This window comes from Quercus robur, chromosome 2 (assembly GCF_932294415.1).
Source record: "Quercus robur chromosome 2, dhQueRobu3.1, whole genome shotgun sequence".
NCBI lineage: Eukaryota > Viridiplantae > Streptophyta > Magnoliopsida > Fagales > Fagaceae > Quercus > Quercus robur.
In genome coordinates, this window is record NC_065535.1 from 14,162,814 (window position 1) to 14,187,561 (window position 24,748).

The window sequence follows — 24,748 nt, forward strand, 5'->3', positions numbered from 1 at the left end:
CTTCGAGTCCCCGAAGAAAAGTCTATAGGAATTGCCCACAAGATCTTGCTTTCTCAAGCACCTCTCTAAATATTTTGGTCTTAACCACACCCAATTCAGAATCATGCATGACAACGTTGTTGTACGGGTATGATCTCGGGCCCATTGAGCTTTAGGCCCTAGCCTTATTGTATAGTACCTGATCCCATGTCCATTGGAGCTTTGACCTCGGTTTGGGCATTCCTTAAAGCCCAAATTGGGCCTAAATGACGTAATAGGTCCATCTTGTCTCAAACATATCAGAAACAAGCCCATGCCAGTCAAATATAACCTAATCGAGAATGTAGTTACCGAGAACAACCAATGTTCTCGGCATCCCTGTATTGTCTTGGGGAGTATCGCTACCAAATCTTCTTTTTGAGGTACGAATCAGTTCCAATGCCATTACCACCATTCCCAACAGAACACCCACTTAGAAATGATGGAATTGGACCTCCATCCACACAAGTGAGATCAGGAAGTAATCATAACACCTCCACTCACCTCAAGTTATAAATAGGAGAATAGAATGAGAAGTGGGGGTTGGCAATTCTAAAGAGAAAACGGAGAGAAAAGAGTAACTATAACAATAGAGAGGGGAGCAACTCTGTGAGGAAAAAGAGAGGATTTCGCAAAAACAAGAGTGTGCAACTGGGTCTCCAAGCAAAGGACCACCCATAGTAGGAAACTCAAAACCCACAATATAAATAAGTTGTGAACCCAAGTATAGATTGAGCCCGTTAAAGATATAATTGGGTGCGCACAATTGGTGCCATCTGTGGGAATCTCCTATGTAGTTGTGGTTCTGTTGAGACTCACCCGGGGAAAATGTCTGAAGGTCGGTCGGGGAGTTATGCTGAAAGTGGTTCTGCGAGATCCTCTCGGGGATCTACTTGGCGAGAAAGAAGGCAAAAGAGGCATGAAGATAGGGAGCATGAGTAGGAGGAATAGCAGTCTTGCCTTGAAGAAGGGTCGTATCAAACACACCGAACAATATCAGGCGTGAGCACTTCGACGAGAAGGACGAGGAACTTGAACGTTTGCGTAGGTTGGTAAGAGATTTGGAGTTGGAAGCAAAAGGTAGGCGTCGGAGGAGGGATCGCGAAGAGCGTGCAGAAAGGTCAGCTAGTGTAGGCGGACACTATGGAGAGGGGTCTCATCAATCTAGTTCCCATCAACACCGGGATCGATCAAGGGAGTATGCAAACCGAGACTCAATTTCCCCGGAAGGGCGACGACCATCTGGTCACATCATTTCTCTCTTCTCTCCTACTTTTTCTCACAATTTTAGCAACATAATTGCCGATATTCACCTCTCTCCTCATGTTATTATACATATATCACAAATAAACGGGGATATTTGCTACATAGCATGATTTAAGGAAACTACTTCATTAGTAAGCACCTCTTTAAAACTAGTTAGGAATATACCATCTCAAGCTTATGAGGCTCAAGTTCAGTGAAGTTGACATGGACAAGTAATCCACATGGAACTCGAGTCTTAAAGACTCGAGTTCCATAAAGCGTAGGAGAAGAAGAAGAACTAGAAACGAAAGAAGGAAAAGAAGAACAACCAGAAACGAAAGAAGAAAAACCACAAGAAGAAGAAGAAGAATCATGCACCAAACCCACCAACAATTACACACAAAACCCAAAATCATAACCGACCCACCATTCAATTCCACAAAATTGACCCAAATCAAACTAGACCCACCAAGTTTTTCACCGTGAAATCCGCAATTTCACTTTCTACAAAGACCAAATTTGTTCCCCCCTCCAACAATGACCACCACACAAAAACCTTCTACAAGAAGAAGATATAAAGAAGAACCCACATGAAGAAGAAGAAAGAACCCAAACCCATAGAAGATCTGAAGAGGAACCCACATGAAGATGAAGAAAGAACCCAAACCCAGTAAAACCCATATTTTCTTTATAAAACTCAAGCCTAAAAGGCTCAAGTTCCATGTGGAACATTCTCCACGCCAGCAATCTGCTAGCACACTAAAACTTGAGTCTTAAATGCTCGAGTTTTTCACCAAACTCGAGTCTTACAAACTTGAGATGCTATTTTCCCAAATCATTTTAGAAACGTGACAGCTAATGAAATTGTTATAAAATTAATGCTAAATGCAAAAAATATTCCAAATAAATTAAGCAATATTTAGCCAAAATATTTTCTGTATGCATTCATTTAGTATTTTGTATTTAACAAACTATCAACAAATATAGAAACAAAAAAAACAAAAACAAAAATTATTTCTTAATACATTATAATCAATGGCGGAGCTAGTAATTTTTTCTAGAGGCCAAACTAAATATAACAAAATTATTAAGGGTTTTTTATTTATAATTTTATATTTTTCTAATTTTTTTTAAAAAAAATCATGACATAATTCTTGATTAATTGGATATTCGATCATCTTAATCAAGAATAACATTCTAAGGAAGCAATATGTTATTTCTTCAATTCTCATCTTTGAGCCTTTTTAGATGGAAATACTTGACCTTTAAGCTCTTTTTATCTTAAATTATGCATCAATTGTGAATAATTTTGCCTTAAAATTACTCATAATTTGATATTTAAAAATTAAATTTTATACACTAGTTATATATCCATTTAAAAAATATATAAATAATAAACTGTATGCAATCAATCAAACAATATAGATTCACATAACAAACTAAATATAAAATAAATTAATACAATAGGAACAGAGAGAGAGAGAGAGAGAGAGAGAGAGAGATCTAGAGAAAGAGACCAGTGTTGATTGATTTGTGAACAGAGTTGATGCAAGTCACCAAATGAAGCCTAGAAGCAGCTAGCATTTTTTTTTTTTTTTCCTTTCTTTTAAACGACAGATTTATGTTAAAGCAATATAGCCTTTTTTTTTTATCTTATTATTTTTTTCATTAGGAGGACTGGAGGAGTACTTCTAATTGGAACTTGGAAGAGGATTCTTGATTGACAAGGAATTTGTCTTTTTTTTATTATTATCTTTTCCTTTTTGGATATTTTGCTTTTCCTTTTTGGGATATTGTTAATTTGGGAATTTTTTACCTCTCTTTCAATTTTTTAAAAAAAATTGAGAGAGAGATAAGTTATTTTTTATGGTTTTTTATTTTTATAATTGTTACATGTATATGGAAAGTTTTTTTACTTGGAAATATATTAATTTTAAAAATTATTGCACCTATTAAGAAATAGCTATTACAACCCTTTTAGAGCATTCACATCCAAAGATGTAAAAAAATACCTATTTTACATCCTCAAACATTACTTTATCTATTTTACCAGTTCGTTCAACAATACAACCAACATCTCAATTCTTATTTTTACATACAACTCAATAAAATAATATAAACTACACAATCAAATAATATAAAGTACTCTTCTCTTTCTTTCCTTCTAGTCTCTTTTTCTCTTCACCCACGACCTCAAGTATAACCAACCACCACACCCACAACCAAACTAGCCACCTCCACCACAATCAAAATCAACCTCCACCGCCATCACAATCAATATCCATCCAAAAATCAATCTCATGGCTAAAAAATAAAAAATAAAACTAAACCACAACAACCACCACCCTCATAGCCCACTACCACTACTTAAAATCCAACAACAACAACGCCACCACCAGCATCAACAGCCACCGTTGCTAAATCCATACCCATAAACCCAAATAAAAAACAAAACAAAAACCAAATCAGAACCACAACCCACAACTACCAACCACAAAAAACACTATACCCACCACCGTTGCACACACACCACCACCATCATCACCGAAAATACAAACAAAAACCCAAATTTAAACACAAAATCCACCGTGAAACCCACAAAACCCATAAAAAATAAATAATAAAAAAAAAAAAACCCACAATTAGAGATGGGAGGAAGGCGAAGATAAGTGAGAGGGAGGCAAAGATGAGAGAGGGAAGCAGAGGAGAGTGAGAGGGGGAGAGATGAGAAAGGTAGGCGGAGGAGAGTGAGAGAGGTGGAGATGAGAGGGAGGCTGAGATGGAGAGAAGAGTGGCAGAGGTGAGAGAGGGAGAGGCAGATGATTTGAAAGGAGGAGAGAGAAGATAATAAAATATAGTATTTTGGTTTTAACATACTCTCTACAGTAGATTGTATATTAGAAAACCAACAATTCACAGTTGCTTAAAAAAAATAGCAATTTATACCCGAATAAACTTGATTTTTGGGATGTTGGTTGGTAAAATAGCAACTGGAGGGTTTTTTACACCCTCCTCACTCTCAATGCTAATGCTCTTAAAGAGGAATAGTTATTCTTCATTTTGAAGATTATTTATTCATAGGAATAACTATGAATAGCTAAACCATAACTATTAATAAAAACATAACCAAACTAAAGAATAGCTAAAAATCATAGAAATAACTATTACATTACATTATCTATTACAGTCTACTAAACATGCTCTTAGGAATATACGAGTATTGATAATAAAAATTTTAAAAAGTCCCCGGGGGGGGGGGGGGGGGGGGTGGCCCCCCGCTAGCTCCACCTTTGCGCCGACTCACCAAGATAGAGGTGTAACAAATCAACCACTTCCCATAGACATTCTAGTATGCATTTCTCTTGGATAATAGATTAAGTTTGCATATTTATAATATTATTAGAAAGCATTAGCATACTTATTTTGAGTTAATTCATGCATTTTATATTTAGTTTTGGAATAATGTTGAATAATTAATTTTGAGCTTGATTGAATTTTAATGCGTGAATTTGTCTTTTGTAAGAGAATGGAATTAAATAAGTGAATTTGTGCAAAGAAGAAGACTAATAGATTTTACTTTTACAAGGGTCATAATGAAAGTCAAAATAGGTCCACCCAATGAAATTTGAGTCTAATTAGAGTAAGGAATCAAAAGAAATTTGCACCAAATCCAAGTCTAATTCGGACTAGGATTCTAGCTTACACACTAGTTAGTTTTGGGTATAACTTTCGGCTCAGATATCCAATCAAGATAATTCAAGTTGAGTTGGGAATGTAACTTAAAGGGCTACAACTTTGTAGTTTACCAAAAGTCCAAATTCTAACATTAAATGGGCCAAAAACGTTGGTTAATTTAAGCCTAAAAACCTGTGATTTTCTCCAAACGGGAATTCAACTTGTAATAAGATTCCTTAGCCTATTTAAAGGCACTTTAGGGGAAAATTTGGAGGAGAGCTGCCATAGAACTTAATTTAGGTTATCTTAAAATTTCTTTACAGTTTTTAGAGTTTTATTTGTGTTATGACATGCTAAAAGCCTTATTAAGGCAAGGGGTGAAACCCAACTTTTATTAGTAAGTTCTTAACAATTATTTTATGGTTTTAATGCTTATTTTATATATATATATATAATATATATATAATATATTTTTTATTCATATTCTATCAATATCTTTTGTGTGCATATTCTATTATAATTCTCCCTAAAACTTGTTTCCATTCTCTCATTGACCACTCATGATTATTGGCCAAAATGACCAAATACCACTGTTGGCCAAAATTATTAGTGTTTTATCACTATTTGAGAAATATTTAGCAATATACCACTTTTTGAAACTCAAGTTCAAGAAATTCGAGTCTGACATGGAACTCGAGTTTCCAAAACTCGAGTTCCATAAAAAATGCTGCTACCATGGATTATTTGAATTAAAAATGCAATGAGAAATTGAAACTCGAGTTCCATAAAAAATGCCGCTAACATGGATTATTTGAATTAAAAAATGCAATGAGAAACTCGAGTTTCATAAAGTCGAATTTTAAGAAGGTGGTAAATTGCTAAGTATTTCTTAAACAGTGATAAAACACTACCAATTTTGGCAAACCGTAGTATTTGGCCATTTTGGCCCATGATTATCCCACCCTTTTTTTTTTTAAAGCTCATCTCTAACTTATTAATATCAGTCATCTCATTAAAGGTGGAATAATACCTCGAACTTGCGCTAACCTGACCCACTCTAACCCAACACAAATTTTCCTCATCTCGAAGCACGGGACGAGGCACCCCTAATCTAACCCCCACCATATCATCCATGAGAAAGTGGATAACCAATTTAGGAATTACCAAAGAGAAAAGGGGAGGACATAGCAAATAAAAGGGATTGATAATAAATTGATGAACCAAAATAGAATTGACAACCTTGTCTTATGTATACACTGCTTTCTATGTTTCATTAAGTTTTCATCTGTATTCATGGCAAAGCCAGACCCATAATAACAAAGTAACTTGTGAAACAACTTAAGGGCATTTACTTGCTCGAGTTCTTGCAAACCAAATAACAGAAAATGTACTCACTTTAAGGAAAACAAGTCTGTTTTCTAGAGTCTAGACTATGATTAATTTTCTATAAACCTTTCCCCTCAAAAACTACTAGAGTGAGTGAGGAGCTTAATAGTAATCAGCCGCTTAGTATCAAAGCTAAAATACTAAGAATTAGAACACCTGTCAAAACATCAATATGCATGCAATGCAAGAATTGCAATTGCCTAACAGTCTACCACATATGTATGTAAATATGGTACAACTTAAAAAGTTGAGTTAAAATTCTTTTGCTTTTGCTGCCTTTCCACAATTCTTGATCCCTTATAATAGTCAGCTGTCTCAACTTCCAAGTTCCATGGTCTGACTGATCATTTTCTCTTTGTACTCTTTCAATTCTCTCTTATATCGTTCTTTGTCTTTCAACCCAATGTTCTGGTAAACCTATAATAAGGAAACAACAATCCTGTTAATAATCAATTTGCAAATCTTAAGTACTCACTACTCATCACTCTTGTTAATCTCTAAAGGAAAACTACAGATAATCTTTAGGAAGAAGCCCCTATCATTTTAACAACTTGCTGATTTTTCTTGATTGGTAAGATATATATTTTCATTCTACCAAAAGATGAAAATGATTCCACCCAAAGGACACAACCCATAAAAGGTTTGCATTGTATCGTTGAGATTACCATCCTTTCTTCAGCGCTGAGGTTGCTCCATGACTCGCCAATCATCTTTGTGAACTCCCTTTCTCTGTTTGGGTACAAAGACTTGAGCTTGTAATGCTTCTCGGCAAAGAAAAAGTTATAGCCACTCCTATTGGGTTTTGGATAATTGGGGTCTCCCCTTCTTCTACTTCTTCTCCTCCTCTGACCAGAATGGCGACGTTTGGAGGTGTATGGTACAATGGCACTGTTAGAGTCTGGAATTGAGGTAGAAGAATCTGGCTGCTCCGGATGATAAAGTACTCCTTTAAGAATCTCAGAGCCCAATTTCACAGACACCAAGTAACCACAATCGCATTTTCCTTCAATTGTTCCAATAGCTGAGAAGCATGAAGTGCCTGTACAAGATGGTGGGAAAAGGTGAGACAAAGAAGCTTAATTCCTATACACACTTAATACTGTGATTTCCCATTACGGTTCATGGTAAAAAAAAAATCATATTTACTAGTAATTTTTTCATAATTAGTCCATATTATTATTTGCTAATTGATACTTAGAACAGTCGCAATGAAATAGTACCATTGTATTTATTTTGCTCTCATCACAATTAGGAGAAACAAACCCTCTCTTAAGTTACGGAAAGCAATGGCATTTAATCATATCAAACACCTAAAAATTGGACTATAGAGTTGAAAGATATGGACTCATCAACGGCTATTAAGGCTGCCAAACTGGCCTTAAACGTTTACAATATGATGAAAAATAAAAACGTTTACAAGACAAGACAACCACCACATATTTTAGTTGGTATAAGATAGTAGCAGCGGGACCCCCATTAAAAGGGAGACTAATAGGAAATCACTTAAATTTACATTAACATCAAACATATCATAATCTAAATGGCAACCATATATTCTTCTTGGTAATTGAATAGCAACCATATAATGGCAATCCATTTGGTGCCTCAAAAGATTCATTGACTTGTACATCAATTAAGCATAAACATAACATTTTGTGGCAGAGAAATCAAAACAAACAGCTATATATACGTGTGGTGTGGTTGAAACTCACTTTATCCTCTACTTTCAAAAAGTGAAATAAAGAGAAAGGAATAAAAATACAAGAAAATAGGCAAGGAATAATTTTTTTTTTTATTTTAAATATTACCTTCATTAAGTGGTTCTGGACCTTCTGGATGATCATTAGTTTTTTTGGGGGAATATTCTACTAGAGCCAATTCAGGTCTCCACGAAGGGTTGCTAGCAGGAAAAGAAACTGCAAACATATATATAAAATTGGACCCATATTTTACCAACAAAAAAAAAAAAAAAAGGAAGCAACACCATAAAGAACCAGAAGGAAAAAAAGAAGAGGCAATAATCAGTGTCCAAAGACAAAGATCAAGGAACAATGCAACCATTAAACAAAGAAAACGAAAGAAACAGGAGAGACAAAAACAATAATTTACCTGTTGGAGTAAACACTGGACCTTGTAGCTTAAAGAAGTAAACTTGTTCATAATGGTAAAGAAGACTAAAGTAGTGTTTCCTCAATACAAAAGAAGCGCTTGTTGTTGTTGCAGAGAACCTGAAAATATTACCCACTTCTCTCCATTTCTTCTCCGCAACAACCTAAGTAGAAATTCATAACGTATCCATGGTATAAGAATATACATAAAGGATTTTACATACGAAAAAAGATTAGGTAACAAAGCCAAACCTTCTCATAGCCACCCCTCTTTGTAACCTCTACATAAAGAATATGCAAATCTAGCTCCTTCCCACCAATCACAGGAATCCTTAAAATACAACAGTGAAACAAAAAAAAAAAAAGATTAAAAAAAGAACACAAACACAAGAATCAAACATGAAATACAAGTACAGCATAAACGTTAAACTAAAATAAAAATGGAAGAAAATGTTTTTTTATTCCACATAAATCCCACGATTAAACATCACATACTGTTCTATCTATAATATAATAATCAATGTGCAAATCCCCTTTAAAATAATAGTGTTCAATGAAAAAAAAATGAAGTCTAAAAAAAAAACTTACATAAATTTGGTTGTCATCATAAAATGGAAGCGCCTGAGAGTGTCCCAGAAGACAGTAGGGTCTTTGACAACATCTTCATGGGAAGCAAGTGGAGCAGGATAATTCTTACCCTCCACCACATTCGAGCTCTTTGTTCTCGCCACCGGCGACATTTTTCACGGTGGCCGGAGAAAGCAAAGTTGAAAAGTCTGAGAGAGTGAGAGACAGTGAGATAAATTAATGAATTGTTAATAAAGAAACATGATTTCCAAGATAAGATAGTAATTAAGGTACAGTGGAAGTCACATACATATGTTAAGGCCAAGAAAAAAAAATGTATGACCTAAGCAAAAATAAAAAAATTAAAGAAGAGGTTTGGACGCGTGGGAGGTAACGGTTACACAAGCTTGGCTTTTTCTGCAATTTTTGAAAAGAATGACCAATTACTGTACGAAGTCCTAGTGTTTATTTAATTTTTTCACAGGGCTATAGTTCATAATTACACGCTTTAGCTAACACTCTTTCTCGTGCCAATCGAAGCCGACTGACATTTCTGCAACTGTATGAACTGTTATACACATAACATTACTCTCTCTTTCACTTTCTCTGTCTCTCCAAACGTTGACATGCACTTGGGTTTCTTCTTCTGTTGATGTCTGAAACGTATCTTTAGAGTACATTTGGTATTAGATATCTGAAGAGACTTTAAAGGGTGGGTTGTTATAGAGTACACTCGAGTGTATTACTGAGTATATAAAGGTACGGAAGGTTATCTCATATAGTCATATCTGTATCTTAAGCTTCCGCTTGGGTGAAAGGCTCTGTTTGGACGCTACTTAGTGAGTTCTTTGGTTTCTCTTTTATCTGGTTTGTTTGGGTGGATCATGTTTTTATCCAACAAAACATGTTTTAGCCTCCCGTATATAAGCGTCACTGGGTGGCTTCAGATCTCTGACACAGACAATGTTTTTGTTTATATTTTCTGCATGTATACTTTTTGCTGACTTGGGAAATTCACATGTATGATGTATGTACTTTGTAAATCTGAAAGGGATTGCAAATTTTATACCACAAAATTAATAAATTTAAAAAAAAAATTAAGTAGAAAGAAGAAGATACAATAAAACTAGCCACACATTTAATTAATTAATGTGTTAAATTGTGATTCATGCAAGATAAAAATAGTACCAATGGTATAATCATGTGAAGAGAAATTACTTTTATCATAAGTTGACAAGTCAACACATGTAAAATTGAATGTTATAGCCATCAGGTTGTTTTAAACTGGGTGTGGAATTATAGCCTGAATTACGATACAATTAAAAGAGAATCTAAAACCAATGGTTATTCTTGTTGACCATATTTGGTCTTTGTTAGATCAACTCAATGCATTATAATTGTATTTGACTTATTTCTTTTTGTCACCTGTAAAAAAGTTTATTAATAATTATAATAGACTTAAATTAATGATGTCTATTCCATGGGTCGACTACTCAACGGAAGAGGAAAAATTTCATAAAGGGTTTAAATGATGATAATGGTGTTTGGCACAAGGATGAGGAGTTCTTTTCGGGTTTGTTAAATGACTATTACTCTCGGCTATTTTCATCCTCAAATCCTCATGATTTTGATCGTATTTTGGATGGGGTTGATGAAGTAGTGACTGATGAAATGAGGGCAGATCTGGCCCGTCCTTACACAACTGAGGAAGTGAATGCAGCTATCAAGGAAATGGCACCATTAAAGGTCCTTGGCCCAGATGGGATGTGGCCATTATTTTATCAAACCTACTGGACTGATGTTGGAACAGATGTTCATCAAGCTGTCTTGTCAAGTTTAAACTCAGGTCCTATCTTGAAATCAATAAATCACACTTTCATCACTTTGATCCCTAAAGTGAATAGCTCGGAAAAAGTTTATGATTTTTGTCCTATTAGTCTTTGCAATGTGATTTATAAGATTGTGAGTAAGGTGATTGCAAACCGTCTTAAACCTTTGCTTAATTCTATTATTTTAGAAACTCAGAGTGCTTTTACTACTAATAGATTGATTACAGATAACATCTTAATAGCTTTTGAACCTTTGCATCACATGAAGACTAATTGTACAGGGAAGAAGGGCTTTATAGCACTTAAGTTGGATATGAGTAAGGTTTGTGATAGAGTGGAGTGGATTTTCCTTGAAAAAATCCTTTTGAAGTTAGGTTTTCAAGCTTCTTGGGTGGCTTTGATTATGGAGTGTATAACCACTGTTTCTTATTTCATTCTAGTAAATGGAGAGCCGAAGGGTATGATTTCCCCCTCTAGGGGTTTGAGGCAGGGCAATCCCCTGTCGCCTTATTTATTTTTGTTTTGTGCAGAATTCTATTTTTAGAAAAGCAACAATGAAGGGTGACATAGAGGGATTTTCTGTGTGTAGGAATGGGCCAAAAGTTACTCACCTATTTTTTGCAGATGATTGTCTTTTATTTTGCAGATCCACCTTGGAGGAATGTCAGAAATTTCAGGAGCTATTGGCCTATTATGAGGTGGCGTCAGGCCAAATGATAAATAAGGAGAAAACCACTCTATTCTTTAGCAAGAACACTGATGAACAAACATAGGAAGCTATTAAAGTTTCTCTTAATGTACTAGCAATACAAAATATGAGAAAAATTTGGGCCTTCCTTTGTTTATTCGTAGAGAGAAGAAAGCTTGCTTCACTAATGTGAAAGAGCGGATCTGGGCAATAATGCAAGGGTGGAAAGAGAAGCTTCTGTCACAAGCTGGTAAGGAAGTTATGATAAAGGCAGTCATCCAATCAATTCCTACTTACTCGATGAGTGTATTTAAATTGCCGGTTAGTTTGTGTAAGGAAATAGAAACAATGATTCAACAATTTGGTGGGGACAAGGTGACTCAAAAAAGATTCATTGGGTTAAATGAAGTTCTTTGTGCTCATCAAAATCTGTTGGAGGGATGGGTTTTCAAGATATTCAAAACTTCAATAATGCCTTACTAACCAAACAGGTGTGGAGATTAATTCCCCAGAAAGATACGCTTCACTATAAGGTTTTTTGTGCGAAGTTTTTTCCCAATGGGAGTATTATTGATGCCCCTATTCATCCAAAGTGCTCTTATACATGAAGGAGTATATTGCAAGCACGCAAGCACAGGAGGTTATAGAGAACGATGCTATCTGGCGGGTCGGGAGTGGTCAGATGATTGATGTGTGGAAACATAGATGGCTCCCTAATCCTAGTTACAACAAGATTGTATCTCCAAGAGCAAATTCCACTGTTAATTGAGTTAGTGAATTGTTCTACTCCAATACAAGAATCTGGGATCCTGGCAAATTGGAGAGCAATTTTTACCCTTAGGAAGCTGATATGGTGTGCAAGATTCAGGTGAGTGAGGCGTGTAATGAGGATTTGCTGGTATGGCCTCTGATTGCGGATGGAAATTATAGTGTTAGGAGTGCGTATCACTTGTTAGCTTCAACAGAGGCAAGCATTGCACCGAGCTCTTCCACACCAATAGACCAGTGGTGCTTATGGAAGAGTATTTGGAAGATTCGGACTCCTAATAAAATCAAACATTTCCTTTGGCGTGCAGTCAAAGATTCACTTCCAATGAAACATGTAAGGTTGAATTTATTCAACCATCTAATTGGCTTTATTCCGTGCCAAATTTGCTTGTAATTCAGCATTTAGTAACCCTGTATTTAGGTGGGATTGTTGTAAGGGTAGTGAGTGAGATAGTGTGAAGATTGCTCAAGAGTGTGCAAGAAAACAGAGTGTCGCGGCTGGGACTCGCGGCTGGACTCGCGGCTTCAACCCGCCAGAAGATGCACACGTGCCAAGCATGCTGGAAGATGAACAGTCATGCTAGCTGGAGCACTACAGGACAAAACAGGACAACTGGCCATACGGTTAACTCGCGACTGGAACTCGCGACTTAGTCAAGCCGCGAGGTCAAGCCGCGAGCCACCCCTGTTTTGGAAAAACCTGACGTTTCGCATTCCACTCCTCTTCAGTATAAATACCCTTTTAACCCACGATTGAAAGAGAGCTTCCAGAGAGAATTTTGAGAGAGAAACCCTAAAGAAAAACAAGATTGTTTCACACACAATCCCTACCTTAGAGTCTCATCAAAATCCCTCACTCTCTTCCTCTCCATTGTAAAAACCTTGAGAGGCATTATACCAAACCTGGTTCTCACCATTATCATCTCTGTGAGACAGTCGTTTGGAGTTCTGGGAAGCAGTTAGGAAGGAGCCAATCTTCATTGGTTGATGCTACGGTGTAGTAGCGGAATCCGGAAAGCTAGAAAAGAAAAAGGTTCGGCGCAACCTCGTTGGAGCAAGAAGCTTGGAGGGCTTAGGTGCACTGGGTAGATTAGGCTTGGAGGGTCTATTGCTGTCCTTGTATCCCAACTGTATTTTCTAGTGGATTGATTACCGCTTGGAGGGCGGCGGAGAGGTTTTTCGCCGAGGTCTTCGGTTTCCTCTTCGATAACACATCGGGTGTTATCTTTGTGTTTGCATCTTCCTTCCTCTCTATCTTTGCCTTTATTTTATCTGCTGTGGTTTCTTTTTGTTATGGCTTAGATAGTTGTTTAACCAATTTCATATTATAGCATGTGTTAAGTTTCCGCACACTAGTTGTTTGACATATTGCTTGAGTTGGTTAAGTTGTTTTTGGGGGTCTAAACGTTCAAAGGTGTTTTTGTACACGTTTTTGAACTTTCAAAACAAATCTAAGAGCTCGACATATTCCAATAGATGAGACATGTGATTTGTGTGATGATCATCAAGAAACTCTGCTACATAGCCTCTGGTTGTGCGATCATGCACATTTTGTTTGGAAGTCAGACCCAGGTTTTGCTCCTCTGTATCAGAAACAATATAGGGAGTTTGAGGATTTGGTGGAGGAGGTGATGCACAGGGGCTCAGCTTATCGGGTTGCACTTTTCTCACCATAGCTTAGTGCTTGTGGCAGCACCGGAACAGGCTTAGAGAGAACCAACTAACTTGGCAGCTTCATGAACTGGGGGAATCGTGCTAAGGATCTAGTCTTGGAGTATCTCAATGTGAAGAAACAGTCTACTCGGGCTGTAACTCGACCTGCTGGGGTTCGCTAGACTCCTCCAGCGGAGCAGAATTATAAGGGTAACTTTAATGCTACATTTTTAATGCTTTGGGTTGTGCAAGTATTGGAGTTGTCTTTCACGATCACATTGGAAATATTATCGCTACTTTGAGTCAAAAGATCCCATTGGTTCAGTCCATGGAATTGGCGGAGGCTTTGGCGGCGAGACGTGCAGTAGTGTTTGCCAAGGAGTTGAGCTTGTTCAATGTGGAAATAAAGGGAGACTGCTCAGGGGTGATCAAAGCCTTGACTGATCCAAGAAGATGCAGCACTTTGTTTGGTCATGTGATAGATGAGAGTCAAAGTTTAGGCGCTACTCTTCAATATTGCAAGTTCTAGCATGTTCAAAGGGAAGGAAATAGATTAGCTCACGCCTTAGCTGGAAGAGCAGCTTTTAGTTTACGCCACGAAGAAAAATAAATACATGTCTAAAATTGAAGTTCTCGTGATTTCAGCAATTAAAAAAAAAGATTGACATATCAATGGAATATGACGTATCTATAATAACTAATAACATTGTTTTTTTTTTTTTTTTTTAACTCAATATTGTATGTTGTTTTATCTAACCTTGTCTTTGAAAAAATAACATTGTATGTTGGATCAGGCGTTTTGCTTTGCTCCATCTGTGCGTCTGTGTTTTTTTAGTAGGTCTCGTAGATACTGTTCATGGATCCCTAAAAGTCAACAAAATACAGATTTCTAGGTAAATTTAGGTCCCACAACACTATTCACATTTTTAAAAATTATTTTGCTACAATGCTTTTAGCAATAAATTTTTAGTTTTCAGCAAATAAGTGGTATCCAAACACACCCTAACTAGTCATTAAGTAGGCCAAAATTGGAAATTAATACTGTTTGCCAAACAATATAATTAGTAGACATTGTTTTCAAACTATATTTTTTTACTAACATCTCAAGTTTAAAAGACTCGATTTAGGGCCTATAAATCAAGTCTCAAATACTCGGTTTCCATGGTCTGATAACTTCTGATGTGGCATTTTTTCCACGTGGTGAGTACCTGGAAATCAACTCGATTTATAAGCCCACCCTTTAACCCTACATATTCAACCTCCTTACACTACAAACCATTCACCCCACCCCACCTTCTCATCAAGCCAAAAGCCAAAGAATCCACAGCTACCCGATCCAGCCAGACCACACCACCACCGCACCGTCGCACCAGACCCACACCGCACGACCCAGGCATCAACCCAGCGAGGTGAGGTGAGCTCTCTCTCCTCAGATTCTTTCTCTCTCTGATCTGATTTGGGTTTTCAAGTTCAGTTTTTAGTCAAAATAGAAAAACCCAGAAAAATTGTTTCATTGTTGAATAAATAGCGAATGTGTTTCATTGTGCTGGGATTGTTGTATTTTTGGGATTTCTTAATTTTTTTTTTTTTTTTTTTTTTTTGGTATTTCTGGGAATGACTTGTACATGGGAGACTTAAGACCTAAAAATTTTTTGGCTTATAAATCGAGTCTTCGAGACTCGATTTCCAGGTGGACGCCACGTGGAAAAAACGCCACATCAAACGTGATCAGGCCATGGAAACCGAGTTTTTGAGACTCGATTTATAGGCTAAAATCGAGTCTTTAAGACCCGAGATGTTAGTAAAATATATACTTTTGAGACTGTGCTTACTAACTATATAGTTGGGAAAATAGGCTTTATTCCCAATTTTGGCCTCATTAAGTACCATAAATAAAAATAAAAAATAAAAAACTAATCATTAAGTATGTGAAGGCCCACTTTCAGTTAAATAGCCAATGTTCAGCAAATCGTGACTCGAGGATTGTCATTGAGAATCGAGGCTTAAATTGTCCAATGAGCTTCTTTTTTTTTTTTTTTTTTTTGAGAAATAATTATAACATGCTGCTAACTCCGCAGCTCGAACCCTTACCCCCCTAGACCCCCAAGCACTTTATGCATGGGAAGGTGTCAATTCAGCTACAAGGCATTTGGCTCCAATGAGCTGTTTAAATTTATCACAAGGCCTCATTGCCTTTTTTTTTCATATCAACTTTTTAGAGCCACAAAGCCTACTTCCCTTGCATATCTATTAGCTAGTAATGGCAATAGGTGAGAACAAAAAAGCTTTTTACAAACCTAAATCCTCTTAAATATTTTAAATACCAAACCATATTAAATTTTAGGAATTATATCTCAAACACATCCCATTTATATATGAAAAACTTGTGAGAGTGTCTTTTTCGGGATACTCAGGCCCAAGGATCCCAAGCCTGAATGAAAAGGAAAGGATTTGGTGGACCGGGCCTTGACTCACCGCAGCTAACAAGCTGTTTAAGAATCAAGTGAATGCAGAGAATACTCCTGACAACATACAGAAAAAATGACAAACAAGGATATCGAAGAGTGCCAAAAATTAACAACGTAAGTTCAGGAAGAAAAAAAAAAGGATTAGCAAGACGATAAAAAAAGAGTGCTGTGGGGATCCTGGGAATTATGAAACAGTATTTCATTAAGACATTATCTGTTTGATTACAGAAAGTTCACTAGGACGTGATACAAGGTCCAATCAAGCTCAAAAATTGTAGCCTTGAATGGCTATTTCGGCCTTCAAAACTTGCGAAGTTTGATTCTCGTTGAATCCGAGTATGTGCCATAGTGGCCTTTACAGGATATCGGGAAGCAGTATTCGTTTTCCCTTAGTATTTTCTTTCTGTATAGATTTTCTGATAGTTTTTCCTAGAGAATCTCTTCTTTCTTGTGTTTCTTTCTTTTTTTCTCGCTGCCTTCTTCACAACCCATCCCCTCCTTTTATAGTGGAGTTTTCTGGGCGTCCCAGGGAACCGTTGGTTCCCCTGTTTTGTTCTTTTGCAAACAGAGCATGCTCTGTCTCCATCGCCTCAGTAAGTCCCTTTTCCGTTTTCTCTCATTCTTTCCTTCTCTTGGTTCTGATTCCTTCGAAAGCTTTTGGTTGGCCATCCTCTTTGGGACGTGCTGAGGTATGCCCTTCTCGGCATCCCCATTTCTGGCGTCTTCCTCTTTTCCCTTTCTTTCCTTTTTGGGCGGAATCCTGTTCTGCCATTTTTGAAAGTCATTTGTTACCATTCTTCTTCCCTATCCTGGTTCCCCGAGGTCCTTTTCTGTCTGTGCCATTGAGAGGTCGTTCGCGTCTTTTATTTCTTGTTTTTCTTCTTCTGTCTTCTTTCTATCGATTTGTCCCAATCTTCCTTTTTATTTGTGCTTGAAGGGATCTGCGCTTATTGAGGATCCTTGCTTCTTTAAACTCTGCCGTGGTTTCTTTTTTGGACGCTTCTTCCTTTTCTGGGCTCCAGGATCCTCTGGGCCTTCCTTTTATTCCCCCATGAGTCATCCGTATCTATTGCTTTGGGCTTAGCCTGAATTTTTTCTTTTGGGCTTAACTTGTTCTTCTGTTTTGGGCTTATTTTATTATGGCCCTTTCTTTTTCAGACCTCAACATTTAGCCCCCCGAGCTCGTGGGTTGCCTGAAACCCACGCGTGAGTGATTTAGGTTTCTTAAGATTTTCGTGGTATCCCCCTTTTTTTCAACTTCTACTGGGTTCCCTTCCTCTTTACTTGGGATCCCGGCTCTTTTCTGCTGCTTTTAGTCACCTCCTTTTTGCGTGTTGTATTCCCTTACTTTTTTTGCAGCTTCCTCTTTATACGGGACGTGGCAGTTGGGTATTTGAGGTAAAACTCCTCTACCCACTTTTCTCGTTTCCCGTTATTTCTCATTAATAACTGCTGATTAATCCCTACTTCAAATTAAATTTCTTGGCAACTGGCGCGTCTTTCCATAAACTGTTTTCCCCAACTGCTATTTGCGCCTTTATTGTAGCCGTTTCATCTTATCACTTTGCTTCTCTGAGTTTTTCACTCTTTGTGTTTCTCTTTCTTTTTCTCTTATTCTCTGTTACTCTGGTCTTCCTCCCTTTCGCACTTTCAATCTCTTTTCTTCTCATAGTGTGTGTTGTTTCCATGGCTTCTTCTTCTTCTCGAAAGAGGAGAGAGCGTACTCCTAGTCCTTCTGAGGGTGAAGGTTCTTCTGGTTCTGCTCCGAGCGATTCTCACGAGGTTGCTGAACGTCCGGCCTTCCCTTTACGGGATCCTTGGTATTCTCTCAGTTTATTTTTTCCTCATATATCTCATGGTGAGGCTTCTCCATCCCCTCACGTTTGGCTATTTTCTGGCCAAGCGGGTTTCGCTGGTTCCGCCCAGGTTCCTGACCCTAGAGAGATTTTCGATCTCCAGATCAGACAAGGAATCCGAGAGGCGGTTCCTATTTTCTTTGATTTTGTTCCGGGAAAGATTCAGGGTTGGCCCATATGGGTAGACAAGGAACTATCTGATGCTGAGTTTGTGAGTCGTTTGGAGCGCGCCGGCATCCTAAAGGCAGTGGCTATTTCCAGAAACCTCGAGGGTTTCAGAGACGCCAAAGGGCTCAGGCATCTGGTACGTCGTTGGTGTCCTTCCCTTCATACTTTTTTCTTTTCTACTGGTGAATTGACGATCACCTTGGAGGATGTGGTTAATAACTTCCTCCTCCCGGTGTTTGGTGAAGAGAATCCCTTTGATATTAACCTTTCTGGTGAGAATCTCGTGGTAGAAGAGAAATTATTTGGTCATTTTGGTGGTCGCTCCGCCTCTCCTGGTGGTAAGCCGGCTAGGATGGGGAGATGGGTGATGACCCTCTCTCGTGAAAAGGATAAGGAAGTGAGGTGGGCCGGTTTCCTGGCCTTTTGGCTTAGTAAGTTTTTGTTTAGTGAGTTCCCTGGGTACGGAGTTAAGTCTTCGTTTTTTCCGTTGGCAATCAAGTTGGCTCGAGGTACCCAGTATCCTTTGGCCCCTCTGTTTTTGGGTCATGTTTATTCTCAACTGGACCAGCTTCATGGAGATGAGGCTGAGGGTGATTCTTGTTATGTGATCACTTCATCTCTTCATTGTGCCATTCTTCAGATTTTCATGTGGGACCGTTCTGCAGCTACTTTGGCTAAGTGCAGGAATTTGAAATTTGTGAACGACAAGTTCCAAGGATCCCCCGACATAGTGAAGGGTCTTTGTGGCAATTCTACTGATGCCTTTCCCATTATTTTTCGTTGGATTAGCTTGAAAGGTGGTGGCCTCAATCTTGTGGAGTTGTTTGACCAAGCAGGGAGCTTATATTAGAGATCCCCTCGTGAGTTTGGTCCTGGCTTTGCATGTGATTCTGTGTTGTCTTCTTTTTTATCTTCTACAGGTAATACCTTTGACTTGCGCCGTGGTGATGAGGGCAGTCTGGCTTATCTTGCCTGCATTAGCCCCTCCTGGCTTCCTGTGCCTTCTTCAAGTGGCCCAAAATATACTCATTATTCAGCACACCGGGTGCTCCGACAGTTTGGTTTTGATCAGGACATTCCGCCAGTTTTTAAGGATGTGGTGCCATCCCTTCCTTCCATGGATCCTTTCTTGAGGCTGCAGGCCTTTTCTTATTGGTCACGGAGGAGCCCCCAATTTGTAGTGCCTAACTCCCAGAGAGGAGTCTTTGCTTCTAATGGCTATACCAGTTATTGGAGAAGAGTACAAAAATCTTTTGTTGACTATGTTGGCACTGGTACAGTTCGGGAAGTCCCGAATTCTAGCATTGTTTCTGCTCCAACAGCCAATAGACGTTTATCCCTTCCTACTGCTGGGATTGTTTCTGCTGCTGCAAGCAGCAAGACTGGGTTTGCAGAGTGGCATGCCTCCAGGGGAGGTTAGGTGGCTTATGGACAGGATTTTCCTGAGACCTGGCTGGGTGATAGTCTCATCATTGGTGCTTCCTCTGGGGTGCCCATCAAAAAGGGTGCAACAGAGACAATAAGTGCTGCCACTGCTCCGAGTAGAGGTAAGGATGTCAAGTCGAAGAAAATGAAAGCTGCTGATGTTGGTGAAAGTACAGGGGGTGTGGAGATAGGCTCTGAGGCGAAAAGAAGGACAACGGGGAAATCTCAAGTACACTTGGCATCTTAGGAAGGCAAGGATGTCAGGGAACCTTTAGTTTCAAGGACCTGGAAGAAGACCAAGGTAGAGTCTTCTTTTCCCCAGGTTCCTGTGACTGCTTCAGTCCATGGTTCTTTAGGATCCTCTGGTTTGGTATCCCAGCCTCCTTTAGGACCCTCTGGGCGTACTCGTAGTAAGCAAAAGACTTCCAGAGAATCTGTAGGGAGAGAGAGAAGGGCAAGACTTCTTTCCTTCTTCTCTCTTTTTTTTTTTTTTACCTGTTCACCTTGTTGCACTCATTTCTATTTTGCTGACGAGTGGTGATTTCCTTTGCAGTCCAAGCGCAAGTCTGATCACAAGAAGGGTAAGAGCCAATCTTCTGGAGACGACGTGGTACGTATGTTCACCCTTCTTTTGTTCTTTCCCTTTTGTTCTGACATTGTGTTGTTAGCATTTCCTGCTGTTGCGTTTTTTCTTTTTTTTTTTTTACTTGGTATTGCCTTCTCCGCTGCTTCTTCCTTTAGGTGGAGGTATCCCCTCCTATGACTGACAAGGTTCTGGGGGAGGAAACTATCACAGCTCTTTCTGTCGTTTTTCCTGTTATGGGGGAGGAGCCCCCTACTGATGATCCCGCTGAGGAAACCAGGCAACCGATGCAAGGTTCCCAGGATTCTCAGGATCCCAAAGCTTCTAGAATCCCATCATCTCAAAGTCCCCATCTTGAACGCACTCCTAGTCCTATCAGGACTGTGTTTCCTCAATCCTTGTCAGATAAAGGTGCTTTGGGAGACACTCCTCTATCCAAACAAACAGGTAAACCTTGTTTCCTTGAAATAGCGTTATATTTTTTACTTTCTTTTCCAGTTTTTCTTGAATTCCTCCTTTTCCTTTTCCTTTAGGTCAAACCAATGAGAAATCTGCTCCCAGTGTTGCCTCTTCTTTAGAATCAGAGAGCTCAAAAGGTGAGTGCAAGCTGCTCCCATCGTGTTTCCTTTTTCTCCCCCCCCCCCCTTTTTTTTTATATGGCGAAGCCCCCTGCATCTATCCCTTCCTTTAGCCACTTTGCCATTGGTCCTTCACCTTTTCTTCAACTTGCTTTATGTTCCTTCCCAGAATCTTCGGGGAAGTCAGGAGATCAGGAAGAAGAGGTTCTGCCCCAAGAAACTGGAACCGGTTTGTTCTTCTTTTCCTCTCTTTAAAAAAACTAAATCTGTTCTTCCTTTTCTTTTTCTTCTTTCTTTTTTTTTTGAATACTGATACAAGTTTTGCAGGTTCTGAGCCTGTTATCCCTGAAGGAATTGTGAGACCTGTTGAAGTTGCTGACCTTCATCCAGAGCAAAAGGCTGCAAGTCCTCCTGTCTCTGCAAGTGGTGACACGGCGATGGGGGATGCCTCGAAGATGGCTGCCTCAGATCTTGATTCAAGGCTTTCCTCTTTCCTGGCTCGCTTTGATCTTTTGGAATTCAACAGTTTTCCTGCCAGCCACTTTCATGTTTTTGGGTCTTCTTATGGCAGCTTCCTGCGCTTCTCTGTTCCTGTGGAAGGCCTGCCGCTGCTAGAGAGCCTGCTCAAGAGTCACGGGGATTTTACCAGCGGCTTCAGGGGAGGCGTTTTTCTAGGCAATATTTTGATGGAGTTGCTATGTGCTGTGTTGATTTCCCTAAGGAATTCCTCTGTAGATTCCTTGTCTGAAGAAAAGCTTCTGGAGTGGAGAGGGGTGGTGCAAGACCTTCTAGAGGCCAAGTTTAATTTGTCTTTTCTGCTGGATCACTTGCGTCTGCTGGCTCATATGCTGTTTCAAAGGCAATCATTCAAGAGTATAGACACTGAGATAGCTGTTGCTGAGGAAGTTTTGGCTCATGCTCACAAAGTTTTACAAGACTTGAAAGTCAAGCGGCAGAGGATCCTTTCTACTTTGGCTGTTCCTGTTATCTCTCCGGATGCCTCTCTGTTGGCCGGCCTCATTCCTTAGCTTTTTTTTTCAGATTTTCATGAACAATTTGGGGTTGTATAAGTTTTTTTTTTTGAACATTGCTCTGCTCTTTGCTTTCTCTTTTGTGTTTCAAAACTGCTTCTTATTTCTTAGTATGTGAATCTGCCTTTTTCCTTGGATATATATATTGTCTTTACTTTCTTGTGACTCTTTTCATTCCTGAGTCCTGGACCATGGTTTCCACAGGCTTCACTGTAAGTTCTGGTCCAGATACCTGGTAATTTATTGTGCAAGTACTGAACTGGGTACACTGGTATCCTTCTCTATGTATGTTTTTTTTTTTTGAGATACGGTCCCAGTTCATGAACTTTGACAGGTTCCCCTTTTGCCAAGTGCTAGGCTAGGTATCCTAGATATTTTACTTTTATTCTGTGATCCTAGACCTATGCACTTGGGACTGTTTGTGGGATATCTGAAATTATTTGTGAGGTGGATCCTGGACCATATGTAAAAGGGTATTACATATTCTCCCCTTTTTTTTTTGACTCAGGTATCCTTCCTTAAATTTATCCACATTTGGTCTTTGCAGTATTTAAAGAAAAACTTAAATGTTGAAGAAACAGGAATTTCATTAAAACATGGTCATTTTTTTTTTTAAGGAACAAAGAAAAAATCTTTTGGTGCAGCATTGACCACAAAGTGTCAATCTATCACATGTTCCTGAACAAAATTATCTTAGACCAGAATTCTTGATAAAGGCTGAAAAATAAAAAGACAAAAATAAAAAGAACTTAACAGATAATGAAGCTGGTGAAAGGACCCTGAGGTACTGGGGATCCCCTTGTCTTTATGCATAGTATTGCTTCAGCCATTTCCCGTTTATGGGCTCTGTCAGGACTGTTCCATCTTCTTTGGCAAGGTAATAATATCCACTTTCATGAGCTGCATTGATGATGTAGGGTCCTTCCCATTTTGGGGTGAACTTGGAAGGCCCTGGCAGGTTCCTCCTCACGTGCTCCGCCATCCTTAGCACTAATTGCCCTTTGGTGAACACTCTTGGGCGTACTGCTTGTGCATATGCTCTGGTCATTCTTTGCTGGTATCTTTGGCTCCTTTTCTTGGCCAGTTCTCTTTCTTTTTCTACTCCTTCCAGATCTACTAGCCTCTTTTCATTGCTTGCGTCCTCACTTTCTCCCTGATTTTCCTCGAGAACTACCCTTGGTGTAGGAATGATTAACTCCACAGGGCTGATGGCTTCTGTTCCATAAACCAGGGAGAATGGGGAGAATCCTGTGGCTGTCTTTACAGAGCTCCTACATGCCCAAAGCACATCTACCAGATGGTCACTCCATTTTCCTCCATACTCATGCTTCATTTTCTTAAGGATTTTTAATATTACCCTATTAGTAGCTTCAGCTTGGCCGTTTCCTTGTGGGTAGTATGGGGTAGATCTTCCATGCTTGATGTGGTATGCTTCAGTTAATCCCTTCACATCTTTGTTTATGAATGGGGTTCCATTGTCGCTGATCAATCTTCTGGGGATCCCGAACCTTGTAATGATATGGTCTCGAATGAAATTTGCTACAGCTGCTCCAGTAGCTTTTTTCAAAGGGATGGCCTCTACCCATTTTGTAAAGTACTCCGTGGCTGCCAGGATCCATATATAACCATTGGATAGAGGATTTATGGGCCCTTGAGATCGAGTCCCCAAGTATGAAAAGGCCATGGCGTCGTCATATCCTGTAGGACATTTGGGTGAGTGTGAATTGCATCTCCTAGGACTTGGCAAGCATGACATGTTTTGACCAGCTCCTCAGAGTCTCTTTTCATCGTTGGCCAGTAATACCCCAACAACAGTAACTGCTTGTACAGCCTTCTCTTCCCTGGGTGACTTCCGCAATCTCCAGAGTGCACCTCTCTGACTACTTCTCTAACTTCCTTTGGTCCCAGGCACCTGAGGGGATCCCTATGGTATCCTTTTTTGAACAAAATGTCGTTCTGCAAGAAATACCTGCACGCTAGTTTTTTGAGCTTGTGGGCCAGTTCCTTGTCGGTTGGCAGGATCCCCCGAGCCAGGTATCCTATGAAAGGAACCCGCCAATCTTCTGCAATAAACACCGCGTAGCATTCTTCTTTATCGATTGCCAAACGACATTCCTTGCATTTCCCCTGTATGATTGCTGCTTCCTTGTCCATATCTGGCCAGTAATACCCCATGCGTTGCATCCTTCTGTATAGGCTGACTTTTTCTGCAACTCCACATGCTTAGGCGTGTAATTCTTCTAGTTTCAACTTTCCTTCCTTCTCGGTGATACATCTGGACAGTATTCTTCCTGGCAGTCTTCTATACAATTCTCCTTCTATCTGAGTGTAATCCATTAGTTCTTTGATGTTCCCTCTAGGGCTCGCCTCTTTCATCCTTTCTTTGACTTCGTCCCTCCAGTCCCACTGTTTGGATTCCCCGGGGTACATCCCTTGGAGGATCCTTACAATAGAATGTTCCTGCCTTCCTATTTTTATCAGCGTATCCCTCCCATTAAATGGTATTTGGGATCCCAGGGTGGCGAGAGCATCTGCAAACCTGTTTTCACTTCTTTGAGTGTATTCTATGCTGAAGGTTTGAAATTCCAACTCCAGCCTTTGTGCCCAAGTCCTGTAGGCTGCTAAGCTTTGTTCCCGTAATGCAAAGTCACCTTTCACTTGGGAGACTACAAGATTAGAATCTCCCAGCACTCTCATATGTT

General features: G+C 39.2%; 1 protein-coding gene across 1 annotated transcript; it reads right to left on the reverse strand.

The window, feature by feature from the left end:
• Nucleotides 1–6,264: 6,264 nt before the first annotated feature.
• On the reverse strand, nt 6,265–9,901 carry LOC126712505 (high mobility group B protein 9). The gene is made up of 7 exons (XM_050411848.1): nt 9,503–9,901; nt 9,021–9,208; nt 8,685–8,763; nt 8,434–8,596; nt 8,133–8,240; nt 6,990–7,363; nt 6,265–6,741 (listed from the first exon to the last, which is right to left on the reverse strand). Exons 2-7 carry the CDS (start codon nt 9,170–9,172, stop codon nt 6,640–6,642), a joined length of 978 nt encoding a protein of 325 aa, XP_050267805.1. The 5' UTR covers nt 9,173–9,208; nt 9,503–9,901; the 3' UTR covers nt 6,265–6,639.
• Nucleotides 9,902–24,748: the final 14,847 nt, after the last annotated feature.

What these genes read in the sequence shown, in the direction of transcription:
- LOC126712505 (XM_050411848.1), bottom strand. Translation starts at nt 9,172, where the DNA reads ATGTCGCCGGTGGCGAGAACAAAGAGCTCGAATGTGGTGGAGGGTAAG. An exon ending in AGAGGGGTGGCTATGAGAAG is followed by an intron (nt 8,597 to 8,684) that starts GTTTGGCTTTGT and finishes ATTTCTACTTAG; the next exon opens with GTTGTTGCGGAGAAGAAATG. An exon ending in TCCAGAACCACTTAATGAAG is followed by an intron (nt 7,364 to 8,132) that starts GTAATATTTAAA and finishes CATCTTGTACAG; the next exon opens with GCACTTCATGCTTCTCAGCT.